Source organism: Diabrotica virgifera, chromosome 9, assembly GCF_917563875.1.
Source record: "Diabrotica virgifera virgifera chromosome 9, PGI_DIABVI_V3a".
Lineage (NCBI taxonomy): Eukaryota > Metazoa > Arthropoda > Insecta > Coleoptera > Chrysomelidae > Diabrotica > Diabrotica virgifera.
The window spans coordinates 155,617,660-155,637,438 of NC_065451.1; the positions used below are offsets into that span (position 1 = coordinate 155,617,660).

At 34.9% G+C, this 19,779-nt stretch overlaps 2 protein-coding genes across 6 annotated transcripts in view; one reads left to right on the top strand and one right to left on the bottom strand.

The window, feature by feature from the left end:
- Positions 1 to 2,134, bottom strand: part of LOC126892259 (putative inorganic phosphate cotransporter) — a 59,294-nt gene extending 57,160 nt beyond the window's left edge. Inside the window, exon 1 of one of the 5 annotated variants that reach the window (XM_050661771.1) lies at positions 1,898 to 2,134. In XM_050661771.1, coding sequence (XP_050517728.1) covers positions 1,898 to 1,950 — 53 coding nt within the window. In that variant the 5' untranslated portion in view covers positions 1,951 to 2,134. Of the gene's footprint in view, positions 1 to 1,678 lie in introns of all 5 variants that reach the window. The other 4 variants (XM_050661770.1, XM_050661769.1, XM_050661768.1 and 1 more) reach the window with 4 other exon arrangements.
- Positions 1 to 19,779, top strand: part of LOC114342101 (fibrillin-1) — a 423,761-nt gene that overhangs the window by 216,581 nt on the left and 187,401 nt on the right. The gene's annotated exons all lie outside the window — the stretch shown is intronic.

Below are 19,779 nucleotides of genomic sequence, written 5' to 3' on the forward strand. Positions count from 1 at the left end.
GATGATTTAGTTAAAGGTACAGGAAGGGTCGTCTCAAGAACAACAGTTAGTCAAAGATTACTTGGAATGGGACTGAGAGCTTACCGTCCGCTTTGAATATTACCTTTGACACCACAGCATAAAACTCGACCTTAGAATGGTGCAGAGCTCTTCAAAACTGAAATGGTCAATGGAAGTTTATCTGCTTCAGTGATGAATCTAAGTTTTGTTTGGGTGGCTCTGATGGGCGCTATAAGGGTAAGATGTTTTCGAGGTGAGAGACGAAATATAGACTTGGCTGTTGAAAGTCATACAACGAGACAACCAAAAATTATTAATTGGGTGCTATATGTTTGGGGAGAAGATCAGCTCTGTCTAGTTCTTATTAACGGCAGTCTGACAGTTAGTACTAAGTACTGAAACAGGTTTTATATCCCTACCTACAAACCATTCCAAATACGATCTTTCAACAAGATAACACAAGACCTCATATTGCCCGTGAAACCATGGAGTTCATACAAGAATCTGATGTAGGGACTTTGAAGTGGCCATCAAGATCAGCTGATTTGTCACCCATTGAAAATGTGTGATAAAAACGCAAGCAAGGAAACAACGAAACTTGGCAAAATTTGACAAGATACGACGTAGATATTGAAGTAGTAAAACAGCTCATAAGAATACAAAATACAAAATACAGCTCAAAGAATACAAAAAAGGATACTGTTTGCTAAAAAAGCATACCATCACAGATGGTTGGATCCAAAGACATCCATAGGGAAATAAAGTTCAAAAGATATAAAGCCATCATTCTACCAATAACAACATATAGGTTAGAAACATGGATTAAGACAGAAAAGACAATAAACCTTATTAAGGCTTTTGGAAGAAATATATTTAAAAGGATATTGGGATCCCATTTGCGATGATGGTATGTGAAGAATAAGATTCAAGCACGAGTTGTAGCAATAATACAAAGAACTCTCAACATATGCTGCTCTCTCTCTGATCCAACTAGGACAAACCTCGACGTGCAGTCACGGATTGCAACGAACGAAATGGCAGGGATGCCCTAGCGGCAACTGCTAGCAAAAGACTAAGTTTTCAATCTAATAGCACATAAAACAACATCAAAAAATGTTGTTCCACATCCTACCAGACTGAAAACAATGGAAACCTTCTCTAATAACACCTCCGAGTGAACTGGAATGATGATGCGGCTGTGGTTTCGTATTGCAACGAAATTAAAAATGGTTATTCATTTTTGATTTACATGTTTACTCCGATTGGAGTACGAAGGGAACCATTCTCGTTGGAACTTTACCGCGCTGAGCAGATGGGACATGAATTATAAATTGTAAAATTCCCTCATCTTCCTTAGTCTCAGTATCCGTTATGGCTTGCAAATTGTAGAAGCCTTGGAGGTGTTACCAGAGAAGCTTTCCATTGTTTTCAATCTGGTAGGATGTGAAACAACATTTTTTTATGTTGTTTTATATGATATTAGATTGAAAACTTAGTCTTTTGCTAGCAGTTGTCGCTAGGGCATCCCTGCCATTTCGTTCGTTGCAATCCGTGACTGCACGTCGGGGTTTGTCGTAGTTGGGTCATAGGCTGTAGAATCGTGTTGCAATGAAATTGAAAATGGTTATTCACTTTTGAAATATAGACTAACTGATCGTGATGATGATAATGATCTTACCTTGTAAAGAATGCATAGAGTATGCCAGCCTCCAAGTCGTGATTCCATTTAAAAGTTCCACCATGTATCTCCTCAATTGGTTCATAGATATAATTGGGACAAGCGTGACTCGTTACATTATTTCGATCTTGTATCATCTCTGTTATAGCAATGTTTAGAACAACTCGCAAATGGTAGGCATTTAGTAGTGCCAACTGCATCATAATTACAAGTACATACCTTTGGCCTAAAGTAAACTTGCCGCAAAGACATTTTAAAGGATGCCATGGCATTGCGTAGTTATTTCATGGATTAAAAATTGTGTAAAAAAGTGTTTTAAAAAATTTTTACTAGACACAAAATATCATTTTAAAACGTCAAACATGACAAAAATCTTGAAGGTTCAGCCACAGCACATTTTAATGCTAAAGAATCAAATAATTCAGTCTAGAATTTTGACGGTACCAATTTTGCAATCCAATTTTAAAACAAAATTTTGAATGTGTGACGATAACGACCAATCACGGCAAACGTGGACATTGATGATATTGTCAGTAGTAATTGCACAAGAGCTCTGAAATTATTGAATTTTTCCCGAGTGACACTTTGACAGTTTTAATTTCACGAGCCGACGGCGAGTGAAATTATATCAAAGTGTCACGAGAGCAAAAATTCTATATTAATTTCAGAGGTCGAGTGCAATTTGTTGCGATTATTTCATGAATAAAACTGTTCAAAACCAAAATTTTATTGTAATTTATTTATGTAAGTACCATTAAACACACAGTTTTTATAAATATTTGACGATTGAAAGTCATCACTTTTATAATTTTTAAAACATTAATTGTCATTAATATAAATGAGTGAGATTAAATAAATTATTAGAAGAATTTTTTTTGCTTAGCAACAACACTTTAGTTTATTTTAGTAATATTTTGTATTTTGACAACGGCACCCGATTTGGGCGTCGAAACGTTAATAAAATTATTTTTTTCATTTTAATTGTGGCTTATTTCCCATATAAATAATTAGTCACTGAATGTATTTTTTCGTAGCAACGAAGGGCATCTGACGTAATATACTTAACGACGGGAGATTATCAAAAATTATCGATTTAATTCAGATTTCTGTAGCTTTCTATTGGTCAGAATCTCCTATGAATGAAATAATCACCAAAATGGAACATAAAGAACAAATAATTTTTGCGGAGTGTGCCTACTGATTTTGTAGCATTATATTGGCCACAGTATATGCTAAAGCTTAAACTGTGGTCTTTAGATTAAACTATGGTTTACCTTACGAATAAAATATGCAAGTCTCCTAATAGTCGGAGATATAGAAGCGGATTTTGTGCGTGATAAGTAATATGGAAAAACTATATGGGGATATGTTGAACTAGTTGTGTACATTACTTTCACATGAACTTTACATTAGAGTGGGGGCCGAGGGTAGATATAAGGGGTCAACGTCGTGGTTTTTATTATTTTTTTTTGTGACGCTCTTGATAGAGATAGTGCACCAAAATTTGGGAATACGTAGACCATGACCTAACTAAGTAAAATCCCCAAAGCCGGAAACCAGAGTGGGGGACGAGGGTAGTTATAAGGGGTCAAAGTCGCGGTTTTTATTATTTTTTTTTTCTGACGCTCATGATCGAAATTGTGCATTAAAATTTGGGAATAAGTAAGCCATGACGTAACTAATTAAAATCTCCAGGGACGGAACGCTGCGTGGCCGACAAAGGGGTGGAGACAGGGCTGAATATAAAAATTATAAGGTTTTTTTTGTGACGTTCCTGATCGAGATAGTGCACCAAAATTTGGGAATAAGTAGATCATAACATAACTAAGTAAAATTCCCAGAGCCGGAAACCAGAGTGGCGGACGAGAGTAGTTATAAGGGGTAAAAGTCATGGTTTTTATTTTTTTTGTGACGCTCATGATGGACATAGTGCACCAAAATTTGGGAGTAACTAGGTCATGACTTAACAAAGTAAAATCACCAGGGGCGGAACGCTGCTAGGTGTACAAACAGGTGGTAGGCAGGGGTGAGTATAAAAATATAAGGGGTTTTTTTCCGTTCGTGATCGAGATCAAAAATCAAAATTTGGGAATAAGTAGATCATGACATTATCAAGTAAAATCTCCAGGTGCGGAACGCTGCGTGGGGGACAAATGTTGTGATGCTTCACAAAAAAATAATACAAACTGCGACTTCGACCTCTTAAAACTACCCTCATCCCCAACTCTGGTTTCCGCCCCTGGAGATTTTGCTTAGTTACGTCATGATCTACTTACTCAAAAATTTTGGTTCACTATCTCGAATGTGAACGTCACAAAAAAATCCCTTATAATTTTTATATTCACTCCTGTCCCCACCCCTTTGTCGGCCTAGCAACGTTCCGCCCCTGGAGATTTTACCTAGTTACACCATGACCTACTTATTACCAAATTTTGGTGCACTCTCTCGATCATGAGGGTCAGAAAAAAAAATAAAAACCGCGACTTTGACCCCTTATATCTACCCTCATCCCCCACTCTGGTTTCCGCCTCTGAAGATTTTACTTAGTTATGTCATGGTCTACTTATTCCCAAATTTTGGTGCACCATCCCCATCACGAACGTCGCAAAAAACTTCTTATATTTTTTATATTCACCCCTGCCCCACCCCTTTGTCGGCCACGCAGCGTTCCACCCCTGAAGATTTTACATAGTTACGTCATGGCTTACTTATTCCCAAATTTTGATGCACAATTTCGATCATGAGCGTCAGAAAAAAAAAATAATAAAAACCGCGACTTTGACCCCTTATAACTACCCTCGTCCTTCACTCTGGTTTTCGGCTCTAGGGATTTAACTTAGTTATGTCATGGTCTACTTATTCCCAAATTTTGGTGCACTATCTCGATCAGGAATGTCACAAAAAACCCCATTATAATTTTTATATTCACCCCTTCTCCCACCTCTTTATCGGCCACGCAGGTTTCCGCCCCTGGAGATTTTAATTAGTTACGTCAAGACCTACTTATTCCTAAATTTTGGTGCACTATCTCTATCAAGAGCGTCACAGAAAAAATAATAAAAACCCCGACTTGACCCCTTATATCTACCCTCGGCCCCCACTCTGGTTTCCGGCCGTTGGGGAAAGCAATTTACACAAGTAGTTCAACATATCCCCATATAGTTTTTCCATATTACTTATCACGCACAAAATCCGCTCCCAGCTCTTAGACTATAACACATATAGTCATATAGTTTTCCTCCCTAGGGAGGTAAATAGTAATAGGGAGTAAAAGTACTTTTCCTCCCTAGGGAGGAAAAGTGACGTCATGGTATATCATTGATGAAATAACGCCCTATACAATATTCTATTATCTATTACGTAAGTATACTGAATTCGCTCTATCGAGATTCAATTTGACACTGACTAGTAATTTCTTTTTTGAAAAGTTCAGTTGTCAGAAGTGACTGGAAATTACTACAAAACTAACGCACCTGCTCATATCCAATATTATTAATAGTAAACAGACATACAAATAACATAAACCTTACGCCAATCGATAATTATTTATTTGGACCATTATAATGTATTGTAAGGTAGGAATTTTTGTGTTGTATGTTTCCTATTCCGGATGTGTCAAAAAAATCTCGCGAGAGCGAATGTAGTATATCTATACATTTTAACGTTTATTTGAAGAACACCCTCTATTTTGCAGAATGGTAAAAAACAATAAATTATTATTTTGGTTTAACAATGTTTACATTAATAATTTGACGTATATTTGACAGTTGACCGTTCTATTGTACCTACTTGTTAGTTTTAGTAGGTACACTAATTAATTTTGTTAGTTACAGTTGAGTCCCTTAATCTTTACCCGTGCGTCATCATTAAAAGCATACGAAATAAGTCGATGATAAGTTGGAAATTGAAATTTACTAAACGCAACAGCAAGTCACTTACTGTCACTTGCTTTTGCGTTTAGTAAATTTCAATTTCCGACTTATCATCGACTTATTTCGTATGCGTTAAATGATGACGCAAAGGTAAAGATTCAGGGACTCAACTGTACTTACACAAATAAATTATTTAAAAATGAAAAAATGACTTGTTATTTGAGAAAGGTGGAAAAATCATATGTATAACATGTGAGTAAAGTGCCTTTTCCTCCCTTGAATGATTACTGCCCACCGCTACGCGTCGGGTAGTAAACTTCATTCTCGGGAGGAAAAGCAGCACTTTCCTCCCTTGATATAGAAATAGCTATTATAATTTAGACTAAAAAATTCAAATAAAGAAGTTCAGGTGGCTTTTCTATACCTACTATGGTAAAGTCTTTTATAATTTAGATTGTGTGACCGTAAGGATCTCATTCATGCTGCTTGTCATTTCTGCATTATAATAGCTCTTGATATTTGAAGGTTTAAGGAATTTTATATTTCTTTCGTTTTAAATTCTAAAACTAAATAAGATTTATATTCATTACAGCAACAAGATGTATAGTATAGTGTAACAGATAATTATACATATTGCACCATCGTTGTAGGTGCATAATATTCTTGTTAAACAGATTATGACTGATGTGTGTGCGTTGAGACATTGAACAATTCCCACATTTCAGTAAATATTGGTATTATACATAATATACCTACAATACAAGTTAGTGTTTTGCAAAACTAAAATTAAAATCGGATATGTATTCACTTTTTTAAATTTCTAAGTTAAATTTTAAATTAAACTTAAAAATGTATTGCGTGTATATCTAAATCATCATTCTCTTTGCCTTATCCCTATGCGGGGTTGGCTTCCCTAATTGCATTTCTCCACACAATTCTATCTTGGATCATATCAATGTTAATCCCCTTTACCAACATGTCCTGCCTTATCGTCTCCCCCCAGGTCTTCTTTGGTCTTCCTCTCCCACTCCTTCCAGGAATCTGCACTTCAGCTATTCTTCGTATTGGGTGATTAACGTCTCGACGTTGAACATGACCAAACCATCTTAACCTATGCTTTCTCTCATTTTAGCATCAATTGGTGCCACACCTAGACTTCCCCTAATATACTCATTTCTAATTTTATCCTTCTTTGTCACCCCACTCATCCATCTAAGCATTCTCATTTCCGCCACATGCATTCGTTGTTCCTCTTTCTTTTTCACTACCCAACATTCAGTTCCGTACATCATAGCCGGTCTTATGGCTGTTTTATAGAATTTTTCCTTCAGCTTCATTGGAATTTTTCTGTCACACAACACACCACTCGCTTCTTTCCACTTCATCCATCCAGCCCTAATTCTACTGCATGCATCTCCATCTATTTCTCCATTACTGTGTAATACCGATCCTAGGTACTTAAAACTATTGCTTTTCACAATCATTTCACCATCCAAAGATACCATTTTATTTGTAGTAACTCCATCTTTAAATGAACATTCCAAATACTCTGATTTTGTCCTACTAAGTTTTAAACCGTTTTCCTCCAGAGCTTGTCTCCACTGTTCCAGTTTTTGTTCTAAGTCTCTTTCACTATTTTCTATTAACACTACATCTTAAGCATACATTAGGCACCATGGAATGCTACCCTGTAGTTTCGCTGTTATCTGGTCCAAAACTAATGAGAATAAATAAGGACTAAGCACCGAGCCTTGGTGCAATCCTACTTTCACCTGAAACTTATCAGTCTCTCCCACACCTGTCCTAACACTAGTTGTTACTCCCTCATACATATCTCTCACAATCTTTACATATTCGCCAGGGACTCCTTTCTTATTGAGTGCCCACCACAGAATCTCTCGAGAAACTCTATCATATGCTTTCTTAAGATCAATGAATACCATATGAGCGTTGGTCTCTTTATTCCTGCATTTTTCCATCAGTTGCCTTACAATAAAAGTTGCATCTGTTGTTGATCTGCCCTGCATAAAGCCAAATTGATTATCGGATATTTCGGTTGCTTCACGTATCCGTCTATCAATTACTCTCTCCCATATTTTCATGGTGTGGCTAAGTAGTTTTATAGCCCTGTAGTTTGTACATTGTTGTATGTCTCCCTTGTTTTTGTAGACAGGTACTAATATACTGCTTCTCCATTCATCTGGCATTTGTCCAACTTCCATAATTCTATTAAATATACCTGCTAGCCAACTTATTCCTGTCTCTCCCAATGCTCTCCATACTTCCCCAGGAATATCATCTGGTCCGACTGCTTTTCCTTTCTTTATTTTTTGAAGCGCTTGAGCCACTTCCTAATTTGTTATTCTGGTAACCATTGCTTTTACTGTCTCGGTTAACTCCTCAGGCTGTCTGTCAAATTCTTCATTTAATAAACTGTCAAAATACTTTCTCCATCTCTTTGTGACATCCTTTTCGTGAATTAGTATTTTATTATTTTCATCTCGGATACATCTAATCTGATTAAAATCTCTTTATTTCTTTGCTCTCTGCGCTTGGCTATTTTATGCGTGAATATCTAAACGAAATGAAAAAACTAAACTGAACATTTTACACTTCTCCAAGAAGTGAAAAAAAGGGAACACCGTCTATAGGATGCCGTAAAAAACCGACAAATAATTGGAGTTTGCGTGCGCTAATAACCCGCAAAATAACGGAAAAGACGTAAAACATAATACATTGTGAAATAAAAAGAGATGTATCTAGCAGAGGTGGGAAATTATCAATAGAAACCAATAAATTTACATTATATTGATGGTTATCCACCTTTAGACGTATCAAACTCTCACATAAGAATTTTATAAAATTATCCTGTCACAGTGGCAGTTGCCAAACAACTCCTCCGATACGTCTATAGGTGGGATACTATCAATATCATGTAAAGTAGAACGAGTGTGTAGTGAGGGTACTTCGGACTTCGGTTAAATTTTATCGAAGTAACTTCGCGGAGAGTGTGGTGCTCGCATTATGTTTTGCATAAAAAGGCGCGTCGTAGGAAAAAAAAAGGAAGATAGCTTCTTGTTCTCAAATTGAACGAGGAACTGAAAAATGATTTCTAATTTGTAATATTTTAGTAGCGTACTATTTTTTTCTTTAAAAAATTTAGACCCATTCCCGTAGGCGCGCCAATCATGAATATTATATAATTGTTGATTGTATGTCAAAAATGCACAATAACTACTTTTCAAATCCCTTAGATTTCCAGAGAAACGGAAGATCTGACAACAATGTAATTATCACTATAATATCGGTCGCATTAGAAAACCCCTACCCACCAAAATTTATAAAAATCGTACAAGCCGTTTCTGAGGTAATTGAGCGTTTTCATACATAAAACTCACTCTGTATATAGAATATTCAGAAACATGCTACAAAAATTAGATTCAGAACCATACCAATTAATAATTCTTATAGTAGAAATAAATATTATTTTTATTGTTTCTCATTCATGAATGCTTCCATGTCCTGTGAACCATCTTAGCAATCAAGACTCACTCTTGTGATTACACTTACTAATTACTGTTCTTATCGTACGAAAATTTCTTTACGCAGTCAACTCTTAACTTGAACGACTTCGACAGTATTTATTTCATACAGGAGTGACTCGATAAAAACTTCTTTTCTTCTCGCTTCGTGTACCTATTTATTAACTTTGTATGCCACTTACGACCGAGTTTACGACCGAGTTCTTAAAAATGTGTCGAAATAACACAAAACATTAATAATATCTACAATCTGATTCGTTAAGAATGTTTAATCTGTAAGTTGTAGTTTCTATACCTCAAAATAAAATTTAAAAATGTATAAACATTTTCAATTTCTTTGCAACACGAAAATGCAGCAGCTGCATAATACTCTGGTTAAATAGGAGAGTGCAGGAAGAGTCAATACCGGTTTCGGGGGTCTTTTCCCCCTCATCAGTAGTCCCATATTGTGCAGCTGCTGAATTTTCGTGTTGCAAAGAAACTGAAAATGTTTATACATTTTTAATTAATTTACTCTTTGTAGATTAATTTACTCTCATCTTAATTTCTTCGGCATCCTGTTTGATTTATAAATTTTGAAAATCTCAGGAGGTATAACCAAAGAAAGTATTCCACCTGTTGTCAATCTGATGGTATGGGAACGATATTTTTTGTCGTTTTCTGTGCTACTTCGATTGATAACTTACTTTATTAAAATTTAACCCAAATCATTTAAATAAAATGTGGCTCCTTACTGAGTTACTGAGTTAATGAGTTTTATTTAAAAATTTACAAACTATTTGTATCCCGTACTTTTAACACTATTTGACATATCCTTGTCATACTTGGCGGAAAGTGTAGGTACTCTACAGAGGCATACGCCAAGGGAAAGTGAATGGTTGGCCCCTCCCAAATTCTACGCCATTGGCGCAATTACTATTTTAACAAAATTTTTCGATTCTGCAATACCTCTTCTTCTTCTATGACACTAGAGCCCAACTTGAGCCTTAACCTCCTTTATTTCTCGCCTCCACCCTTGTTTGTCTGTGACTGTTCTTCTCCATACACGGACTCCTAAAAGTGCTTGTGGGTCGCTGTTTACTGTGTCCCAGCGCTTTCTTGGCTTTCCAACAAGTCTCTTGCCCTGCATTCTAGCGTTCAGTGCACTTTTTGGTAGCCTATCCTCTCCCATTCTTATTACATGTCCGGCCCATTGCAATCTTTGTATTCTAATGAAGTCTGACAGGGGTGTTTCCTTAAAAAGTTGATAAAGTTGTATCGAATTATGATGATTCCGTTTTCCTCATGGTCGTCTCAAAACAAGAACGACGGCGAATAAGGCAAAACATTACTATAAACGACCACAACTTCGAAGTGGTTAAAGAATTTAAATATCTAGTAGTAACAATCACAAATGACAACAAATTAGAGCGAGAAGTTGTAAACGAGAATAATGGCAGGAAACAGACCTTTCTTTGCAATGCAACATCTAATGAAGTCAAAATTTCTTTCACGAGGTGCAAAAATCCAGATATATAAGACCATAATACGACCAGCAGTCGCGTATGGAAGATAAACATGGACGCTAACAAAAAAAGAAGTAAATAAATTGCTGCTGTGGGAACGTAAAATCCTTCGAATGATATATGGCCCTTGCAGAGACAGCGTGACAAACGAATGGAGGCGCAGATACAATAACGAGCTAGAGTCTCTATTCGGACTGGAAAATCTGGTCAGATATATAAAGGCCAATAGACTCAGATGGGCAGGGCAAGTTATACGCAGTAACGACAATCGCCTTATAAACAATGTGTTCTGGGAAAGGCCAGATGGAAGAAGGTCGGTAGAGCGGCCTAGAAAAAGGTGGAAAGATGCAGTCAAAGAAGATCTAGAGAAAATGGGAGTGCGACAATGGGAATTAGTGGCACAGTACCGACAAACATGGAAGGCAATAGTAAACGTGACAAAGACTCACGAAGAGTTGTAGCGCCATTGATGATGATGACGTTTTCCCTCATAGGTCCTAGTATTCCCCTCAGTACTTTCCTTTCGAATGTATCGAGTTTATTTTTGGATGTTTCTTTCAAGACTCATGCTTCACTGCCATAGTCGAATACATACAGTCGAAAACATAATTGGTCGAATTAAGGTTTTATAGATTCTCATCTTTTTATTTCGTTGGACACTTTTAGATCGAAATATATGGGAGAGGGCAAAATAAACTCTGGCTGCGTTATTTTCTTCCGTATTTCTCGATCTTTTGATCCATCGGCGTATATTTCTATTCTAAGGTATATAAACTTTCAACCCGTTTCAATGTCATCATCATGTATAATATTTTCTGGGACTATACCTTCTCGTCTGTATCATTAATTTTGCTTTCTCTGTGTTAATGTCCAGATCTACCCTTTTCGTTTACATTTTTAACTCTGCGTATGTTTCCTGTGCTCCTGTTGATGTTCTACTCATAATATTAACATCATCGGCATAAGCGTTCAGTTGAACCGTTCTGGTGGTCAGTAGGTTTCCTCGTCCAGTTTGCATTTGCCAAACCGCATACGCCAGGGTAAAAAAGCCATCTCTCTGCTTCTATTCAGTCCCTGCGAGATTTAGAAAAAATCAGTCCGGTGGTTTTGTATTTGTAACCATGTCTGAGGTTCATCTATTGTGACTTTAATGAGTCTAATTAGCTTGTGTGGTATTGCCAATTCAGCCAATATAAAGTTTCTTTGACTGAGTCGTATGGCTGTTTGAAGTCTACAAACACGTTGTGAACATCAATCTCGTGTTCCCATGATTTGATTAAGACCTGATTGACTGTAAATATTTCATCCATTGTCGATCTTTCCCATCTGAAGCCCGTCTGATACTCTCCAATAATATTTTTTGCTAGTGGTTGGAGCTGCTGGTTCATAAGATACGCAAGGACTTAATATAATACACAGTGAACATAGTAGAGAAATAATTCCACGGTAGTTTTTGTACTGGAGTTTGTCTCCTTTTTTATAGATCGGGCATACCTGCTATATTTTTCTTCCAGCCTTCGGGTATTTTCTATTCTTGCTATATGTCTTTGATGAGCGCGTGGATATTATGACTTGCTATTTGGTCGCCACCTACCTTATACAGTTCTGCTGGAATTTCGTTAACCCCTGGGGCTTTATTGTTTTTCTGGGCCTTAATAGCTTCGAGAACTTCCTCTACGGTTGGAGCTTCTACTTTATTATCTACTTATTTCTCTTCTACGTGGTTCGTACTAACTTCATCTTCCATATCCACTTGCGTTCCAAGTAGGGTCTGAAAATAATGCTTCCAGGTTTCCGTGACTTTCTGTTGGTCACTGATTATTTGCCCACTTTCATCTTTGCATAGACTTGTTTGAGGTTTATATCCATTTTTTATCTTTATTAGGTATTCGTAAGCCACTCTAATTTCGTTGTTTTTTAAATTACACCCACATGTTGTATCTAATTCTGAATCCATCGACTTAATATCGCATGATTTTTGATACTTTAACAATGTAACTAAAAGGTTTTTAGACCTTTCAACGAAGCTAATTTCAACTACTATACACTGGATGTTTCACACTGAAGATGGTCATTATTTCTCATTGATTTTTACACAAAAATATACCAACATAATATACCTATCCTCTTTCATTGTGTATTGCCAGACCATTTCCTATGATATCTTTCTGTTCTTCTTCACCAACCTTCGCATTAAAATCCACAATGACAATGTTGAGTTCGTGTTTCCTTGCAAAAGCTGATACGAAGAATTACCGCAAAATGAGATGCTTTGATCCAGTTTATTCCAGAAATGATGAGTACTGTTCTTAGAGCTGCATTCCCGGGAGATTCCCGGGACAAGTTTCAAGAGAAATCAGTAAAAAATGGAAATCCCGATTCCCGGGAATTCTTACAAAATTTCCGGGGGTTTTTTAAATATTTTATTTTAAATTACTTTATTATATATTTTATTTATTTATTTATTATATATTATTTTATTTTATTAACTCACAATGAATAAATGATTCTGATACAATTATTCTCTCTGTCTGCTTAATAATAATTTTAAATTATTCCACTTCTTAAAATATTTATTTTTCAATTATATTTTAAATTTTCCAATTTTGGTGTTAAATCAGAATAATGTATCATATCCGTCAGCATAAACATTCTTTTGTTTATGCAACGATCTGATTCATTTGGAAGCATGCAGGATCCAGAATTATAACATAAATATTTATTTTGAATTAGAATAATAGGGAACTTGCACATTTTTTTATTACATAATAATGTTCAGTTTTGTATAAAAATGAGATTTCCAAAATTTCACGCTTCAAAAACTCATAATACATAAGTTTAAAGTTTAAATCATAGTACAAGTTTAAAGTTTTCTGTATCTTAAGATATGTAGTTCAAACTACCCGTGACGTCACAGAGTTTAACTATGTGGTTTCGTTTATGGTTATATTTACGTATATTCTTCTTCTTCTTCTTTAGTTTATTGGCCTCCACCTACTTGGGTATTTGACCAGCTCGTCGTCGGGGAATAAAGGAAAAATATTTATATTCTAATGACATTTATCCTATGTCGTTGTAATAATATATACCAGTTTGTTGAGATTGGAGTTTGATACAGTTTTTGAAGGAAGGGAAAGAAGGTTTACTATTGAAAATAAAACCATTTTGTTATAGTACAAATTTTCTATGAATAAAAAATGAATAACCATTTTCAATTTCGTTGCAAAACGAAAACACAGCCGAACCATATTCTAGTCCAATCAGAGAGTGCTGCAAGCACCCCTACCGGTTTCGAAACTTATTAGTCTCTCATCAGGAGGCACATATGCTGCTCTCCCTGATCCAACCAAAACAAACCCCAGCGTGCAGTCCCGGATTGCAACGAACGAAATGGCATAGATACCCTAGCGGCAACTGCTAGCAAAAAGACTAAGTTTTCACTCTAATGGCATATAAAACAACATAATGCTATTCTACACCCCACCAGAATGAAAACAATGGGAACCTTCTCTGGTTACACCTCCGAGGCTTCTACAATTTGCAAGCCATACGGATGCTGAGACTAAGGAAGATGAGGGAATTCTACAATTTACAATTCACGTCCCATCTGCTCAGCGCGGTAAAGTTCCAACGAGAATGTTGGATCTGTTCTGTCTGTTCTGTTTTGGTTGGATCAGGGAGAGCAGCATATGTGCCTCCTGATGAGAGACTAATAAGTTTCGAAACCGGTAGGGGTGCTTGCAGCACTCTCTGATTGGACTAGAATATGGTTCGGCTGTGTTTTCGTTTTGCAACGAAATTGAAAATGGTTATTCATTTTTTATTTACATTTACTCTGTGTGGAGTATGAAGGGAACCATTCTCGTTGGAACTTTACCGCGCTGAGCAGATGGGACGTGAATTGTAAACTGTAGAATTCCCTCATCTTCCTTAGTCTCAGCATCCGTATGGCTTGCAAATTGTAGAAGCCTCGGAGGTGTAACCAGAGAAGGTTCCCATTGTTTTCATTCTGGTGGGGTGTAGAATAGCATTATGTTGTTTTATATGCCATTAGAGTGAAACCTTAGTCTTTTTGCTAGCAGTTGCCACTAGGGCATCTATGCCATTTCGTTCGTTGCAATCCGGGACTGCACGCTGGGGTTTGTTTTGGTTGGCTCAGGGAGAACAGCATATGTGCCTCCTGATGAGAGACTAATAAGTTTCGAAACCGGTAGGGGTGCTTGCAGCACTCTCTGATTGGACTAGAATATGGTTCGGCTGTGTTTTCGTTTTGCAACGAAATTAAAAATGGTTATTCATATTTGATTTACATTTACTCTGTGTGGAGTATGAAGAAAACCATTCTCGTTGGAACTTTACCGCGCTGAGCAGATGGGACGTGAATTGTAAATTGTAGAATTCCCTCATCTTCCTTAGTCTGAGCATCCGTATGGCTTGCAAATTGTAGAAGCCTCGGAGGTGTAACCAGAGAAGGTCCCCATTGTTTCCATTCTGGTGTGGTGTAGAATAGCATTATGTTGTTTTATATGCCATTAGAGTGAAAACTTAGTCTTTTTTCTATGAATAGTTCAAACGATCAAAAACACTTTTAACGTCACCTAACTGTATTTTCTACTGACGTTTATAATGTCTAATTTAAAATTATATATACAATTGGTGTAGAATGTAAACATATAACCCCGTGACGTCACGACGCGTTTTGGGGTGGCTGGTATACGTTGAATTTTTAGTCGTCTTTAGGGGCCAAACGAAATACAAACAAAACTTTTTTATCTTTGATACAGGTTCTAAATTATGTTCTGTTGTGATTTATACCATTTTTTTTCGAATTTAACATTTTATGCAAGTTTCCTATTATGTTTATGCAGAATAAAATTAGTACCTATATAGGAAATTTAATACGGTATTATATTGGTGCAAATCAGCTGACCGGACCTTTAAAAAAATACTTCACTAAAAAGCATCAGACCTACATACATCAACAGAAAGTGTGTTTTCAATTTCAGAAAATTTCTGTACAAAAAAAGAAGAGCCAGCCTGAAAGATCAAACACTCAACAATTTATGTTTTTTAAAACATATTTCAATAATAAAAACAACGACAATTCAGATTAAACACATAATTTTATATTTTTAAAATTTCCTTAAAAATTTTGTATTTTAATTTTTAATCAAATTTATACGTTTATGTACTAATTGCATTAAAAAATTAAAACAAAAACAATTTCTTCTTTTTCTTTTTAAATTTCCCGATTCCCGGGAAATCCAAATTACCGACTCCAGATTCCCGGGAAATCAAAAGGGGCCGGGAAAATGGAGCTCTAACTGTTCTCGAGGAGGAAATACTCGATTTTAGTATCTACATTTTAATGATTTTAGTTTGAAAAATATCTGTCTCCGGAATAAACAAGAAATTATTTGTTGTTGCATTAGTCAATATTTTGGAATTTATTTTTTATTTTATGGTTTGTTATTCAACATACAATAAAAATAATTTATTGGAATTGAAGTTTTTCTAATAGCTTTTATTTTCAGTAGTAATAACCCAAGGACATTGATAATTGTTCGAAAAAATTTTATAACAGATTTCGAAAGCTTGTTGCTTGGAAACAGACCGACGCCGTAGGCGGAGGTCTGTTGCCTGTAAGCAACAAGCTTGAGAAAGTTGTTAAAAATTTTTTGAGCATTTATCAATATTCGAGGGTTATTCGGATAGAAAATTTTTTACTGTAAACAGTATTCTTTGGTATATTTGATTCGATAATTTCATTAATATTCTCATCAGTATTACAACCAAATCGTGACATTTTGAAATATTGAACATTTGAAATGTCAAAATCGAAATGAAACGAAATGTAGGTATCCATAGCTACATGATTGAGTGAAAACAGCCCATGGGATCTGTTTTCAGTATAATGTTGGTTTTATTGGTTGTATTCAATCAGATGACCACAAATTAATTGATTTCATTGGATTTCTAATTGAGTAAAAAATTTTCCTAAAAATAAACTTTAGTGTCCGGTTAGTTTTGCAAGTCAGTGCTTATAAAAATTAAGGATGACCTAAAAAATCAGATTTTAAGTCGGTCTGTGGAAACTATCACGTAAATATACCAGTAATGTCACTTTCATTTAAAACCGTGGGTTATATATTCAAAACTACAAAGGAAATACATTTGAAGCACATTATAAATAGACGTGGCCCACGTCTACAATGTGTTTCCGAAATTTATTACCAACTATAAATGGTGTTTTTAAAAGAATAGGAAATAAATATAATTTTTATGGAAATATCAAATTCCTTCCCTAACCTCCCACGATCACTCAATCGTACCACAATAGAAAACATGTTAATTGTTGGTTCAAGGAAAGTGTTTTCTTCTTTATTGATTTATTTAAATTTTAGAATAAACGATTTCGAATATAGGATATGACGAAATGTACATACCTTATTCGTCAACGTATACAATTACTACTCAAATTAATATACTACAGCGTACAAAAAGTATATTATAATTAGAGCTCTGGAAGTATGCACTTAAAAAACCATAAAATATGCATGCAAATATGCACAAAAAACAGTTGAAATATGCACTAAAATATGCATTTATGCATTCAATGCAGATAAATAAAAAAACCAGTAATCCTTGTTTTAAAGGTATTTAATTATATATTTTATGCCAATGGCCTTAGCTGTCGATAAATAAAAAAAAATTATTTTATAATAAAGTCACAAAAAATATTTATTGAAATTTCTATTACCTACATCATTATATTCACCTATTCTTTACAATTATTATCATCGTTATTTTATTATATTGTTACTAAAATTAAAACTATGCATTACTAAATGCTTTTCCTAAATTTTCTACAGAAAAACTGAGGCGTCTATCTGAAAATATTTGTTTATAGATACACAAAAAAATTCACAATTTAAAAAAAATTACTTCTTTCTACTTCACATAAAGGTACAGGAGAAAACTTAAAATATTGCACAATTGAGAGTTCTATCTATAAAATTAAATTATCTTCACATTTCCCCATTTTCATAATATTATTTTTTTGAATTGTTTCTTGATATCCCTCATTTCTCTTTAACACCGTGCAGAATTTTTGATACACTTTGTTGTTTTCCCCAAGGTGTTTAATTATTCTGTTCATCAACAGATTCTGTTCAACATCCACACATTTTTATAGCCCCTGAGTTATCTACATCTAAACTACAAATGACGTCTTTAATTCCCTCAAAATTATCGGTTATGAGATTTACAGAATTAAACAATTTTCCGAATCTAGTTATCACAGGTTCAGGTGATAAAGTCACATTAGGTAAACGATTTTTAAGGCTGTATGACACTATGCATTTTCTTGTATCATTTCTAATATCGTTTCTGATATGTCAAAAAAATGTATAGTGTCATACACAGATACAAGAAACGATATCAGAAACGATACAAGAATTTGTGTCAGGCACAGATTCTTGTACAATAACTGCGCCAATTTCTGCGCAAAGAGCAAAAACGTAAAACCTGCTGGTAAAACTTCTAAATGTCATAATGGCGGCTGAAAATGAGATCATATGATTTATGTCTTGATGAATTTATTTGTGTTTTGTAGGTATTATTTATAAATATTTTACTTAATATACCGTTTGGTATGGACTACTGTTCTACTAATAACCATATATTTAGAATAACTTTGGGTTTCATATTGCATAATTTTTTAATAGAGGAAAATACAATAGTTCCAATTTGGATCAAACTGAAGATAATTATAATGCAAATATTTTAGCACAAATATCAAAACAAAATAAAAAACACAAATAATCAACAGTCAACGTAAAAATTCTAGTTATTATAACATTAAAATATTTGTTTTTAAAAGTTTATAAATTTTATAAAATCCTTAAAATCAGCTGTAGACGCAGTACTACCATACCAATGTAACGTGACAGGGTGACAAACAAAATTTCGACCAATCACGTGCCGAATTTCATACAGTTTTCGATACAAGAACTTGCATAGTGTCATACAGGGCACAAATGTACGTACAAGAAATGATACAAGAAAATGTATACAAGAAACGATATCAGAAACGATATTAGAAATGATACAAGAAAATGCATAGTGTCATACAGCCTTTATACCTATACCTGTACTCGCATTAGGGCTTTTAAAAATATTTTTTTATATTTTATACAAGAATATTGACCATTGGAAAAGTCTGTCTTTACAGTTTCTGCTACTCTATTTAAAGCGTGCGCTAAACAAGTAACAAATTTGAAAATTTTAAATGTTGTCCACTTTTGGTCATATATGGCGCAGCATCATTTAACAGTAACAAATTTTTTTCACTAACAAAATATGACTGCATATTGTAGAGTCACCTTCGTCTCTTTTATTCGTCATCTTCTTGCTTATAAATTGTAAAAGGCTGAGATTAAGGATGTCACCAGAAAGTGGTTCATTTCTCTTGAAACATTTGTCTGTTTGAGGTAAAAAAGTCAGAAAATAAGCAATTTTAATAAATAATGCATATGCACTTATAAAATTTATCTAAAATATGCAAACATGCACTTAATATGCATTTTGCATATTTCCCGAGCTCTAATTTATAATTATTGTAGATTTTGCGCACTTTAGTAAAAGAGTAAAAAAGTTTTAATTTTTTGCTAACTATGCCATATAACTTTTTCTACGGCTGTTCAGCGTAGTTTTGATATTTAGCGCGTATCTTAAGTCGACCACTCACGATACTGCGGCGTCATTCAATTTTGTCGAATTCGACTAATTAGTGTGTACCTGTGTATCTAACAAAATCGTTACAATTTGATCACAGAGAGAATAGCCTGTCTGCTACAGTACTGCAGAATTTATGTTGGCTACAAGTATTTTCGAAAACATAAAACTTAAAGTATTCAATTTTTGAGTTACTGAACTAATAGTTCGAGTAATGAAGCTTAAAATAGGACAAAACCTCGCAATTTTTAAAAAATGGATCGATCTGCTTGAAAATGTGAGAATAAGTAGTGGATAGTCCAAGGATCAAAATCTATATGAGGCCTAAATGCGCTTTTACCATGGGGGTGGTTGCCACCCCATCTCGGTGGTAGAAACTTTTTATTATATTTTGACCGAAAAAGTTGATAAAAACATTCATTATAAGCTAAAAATGTTCTATACAT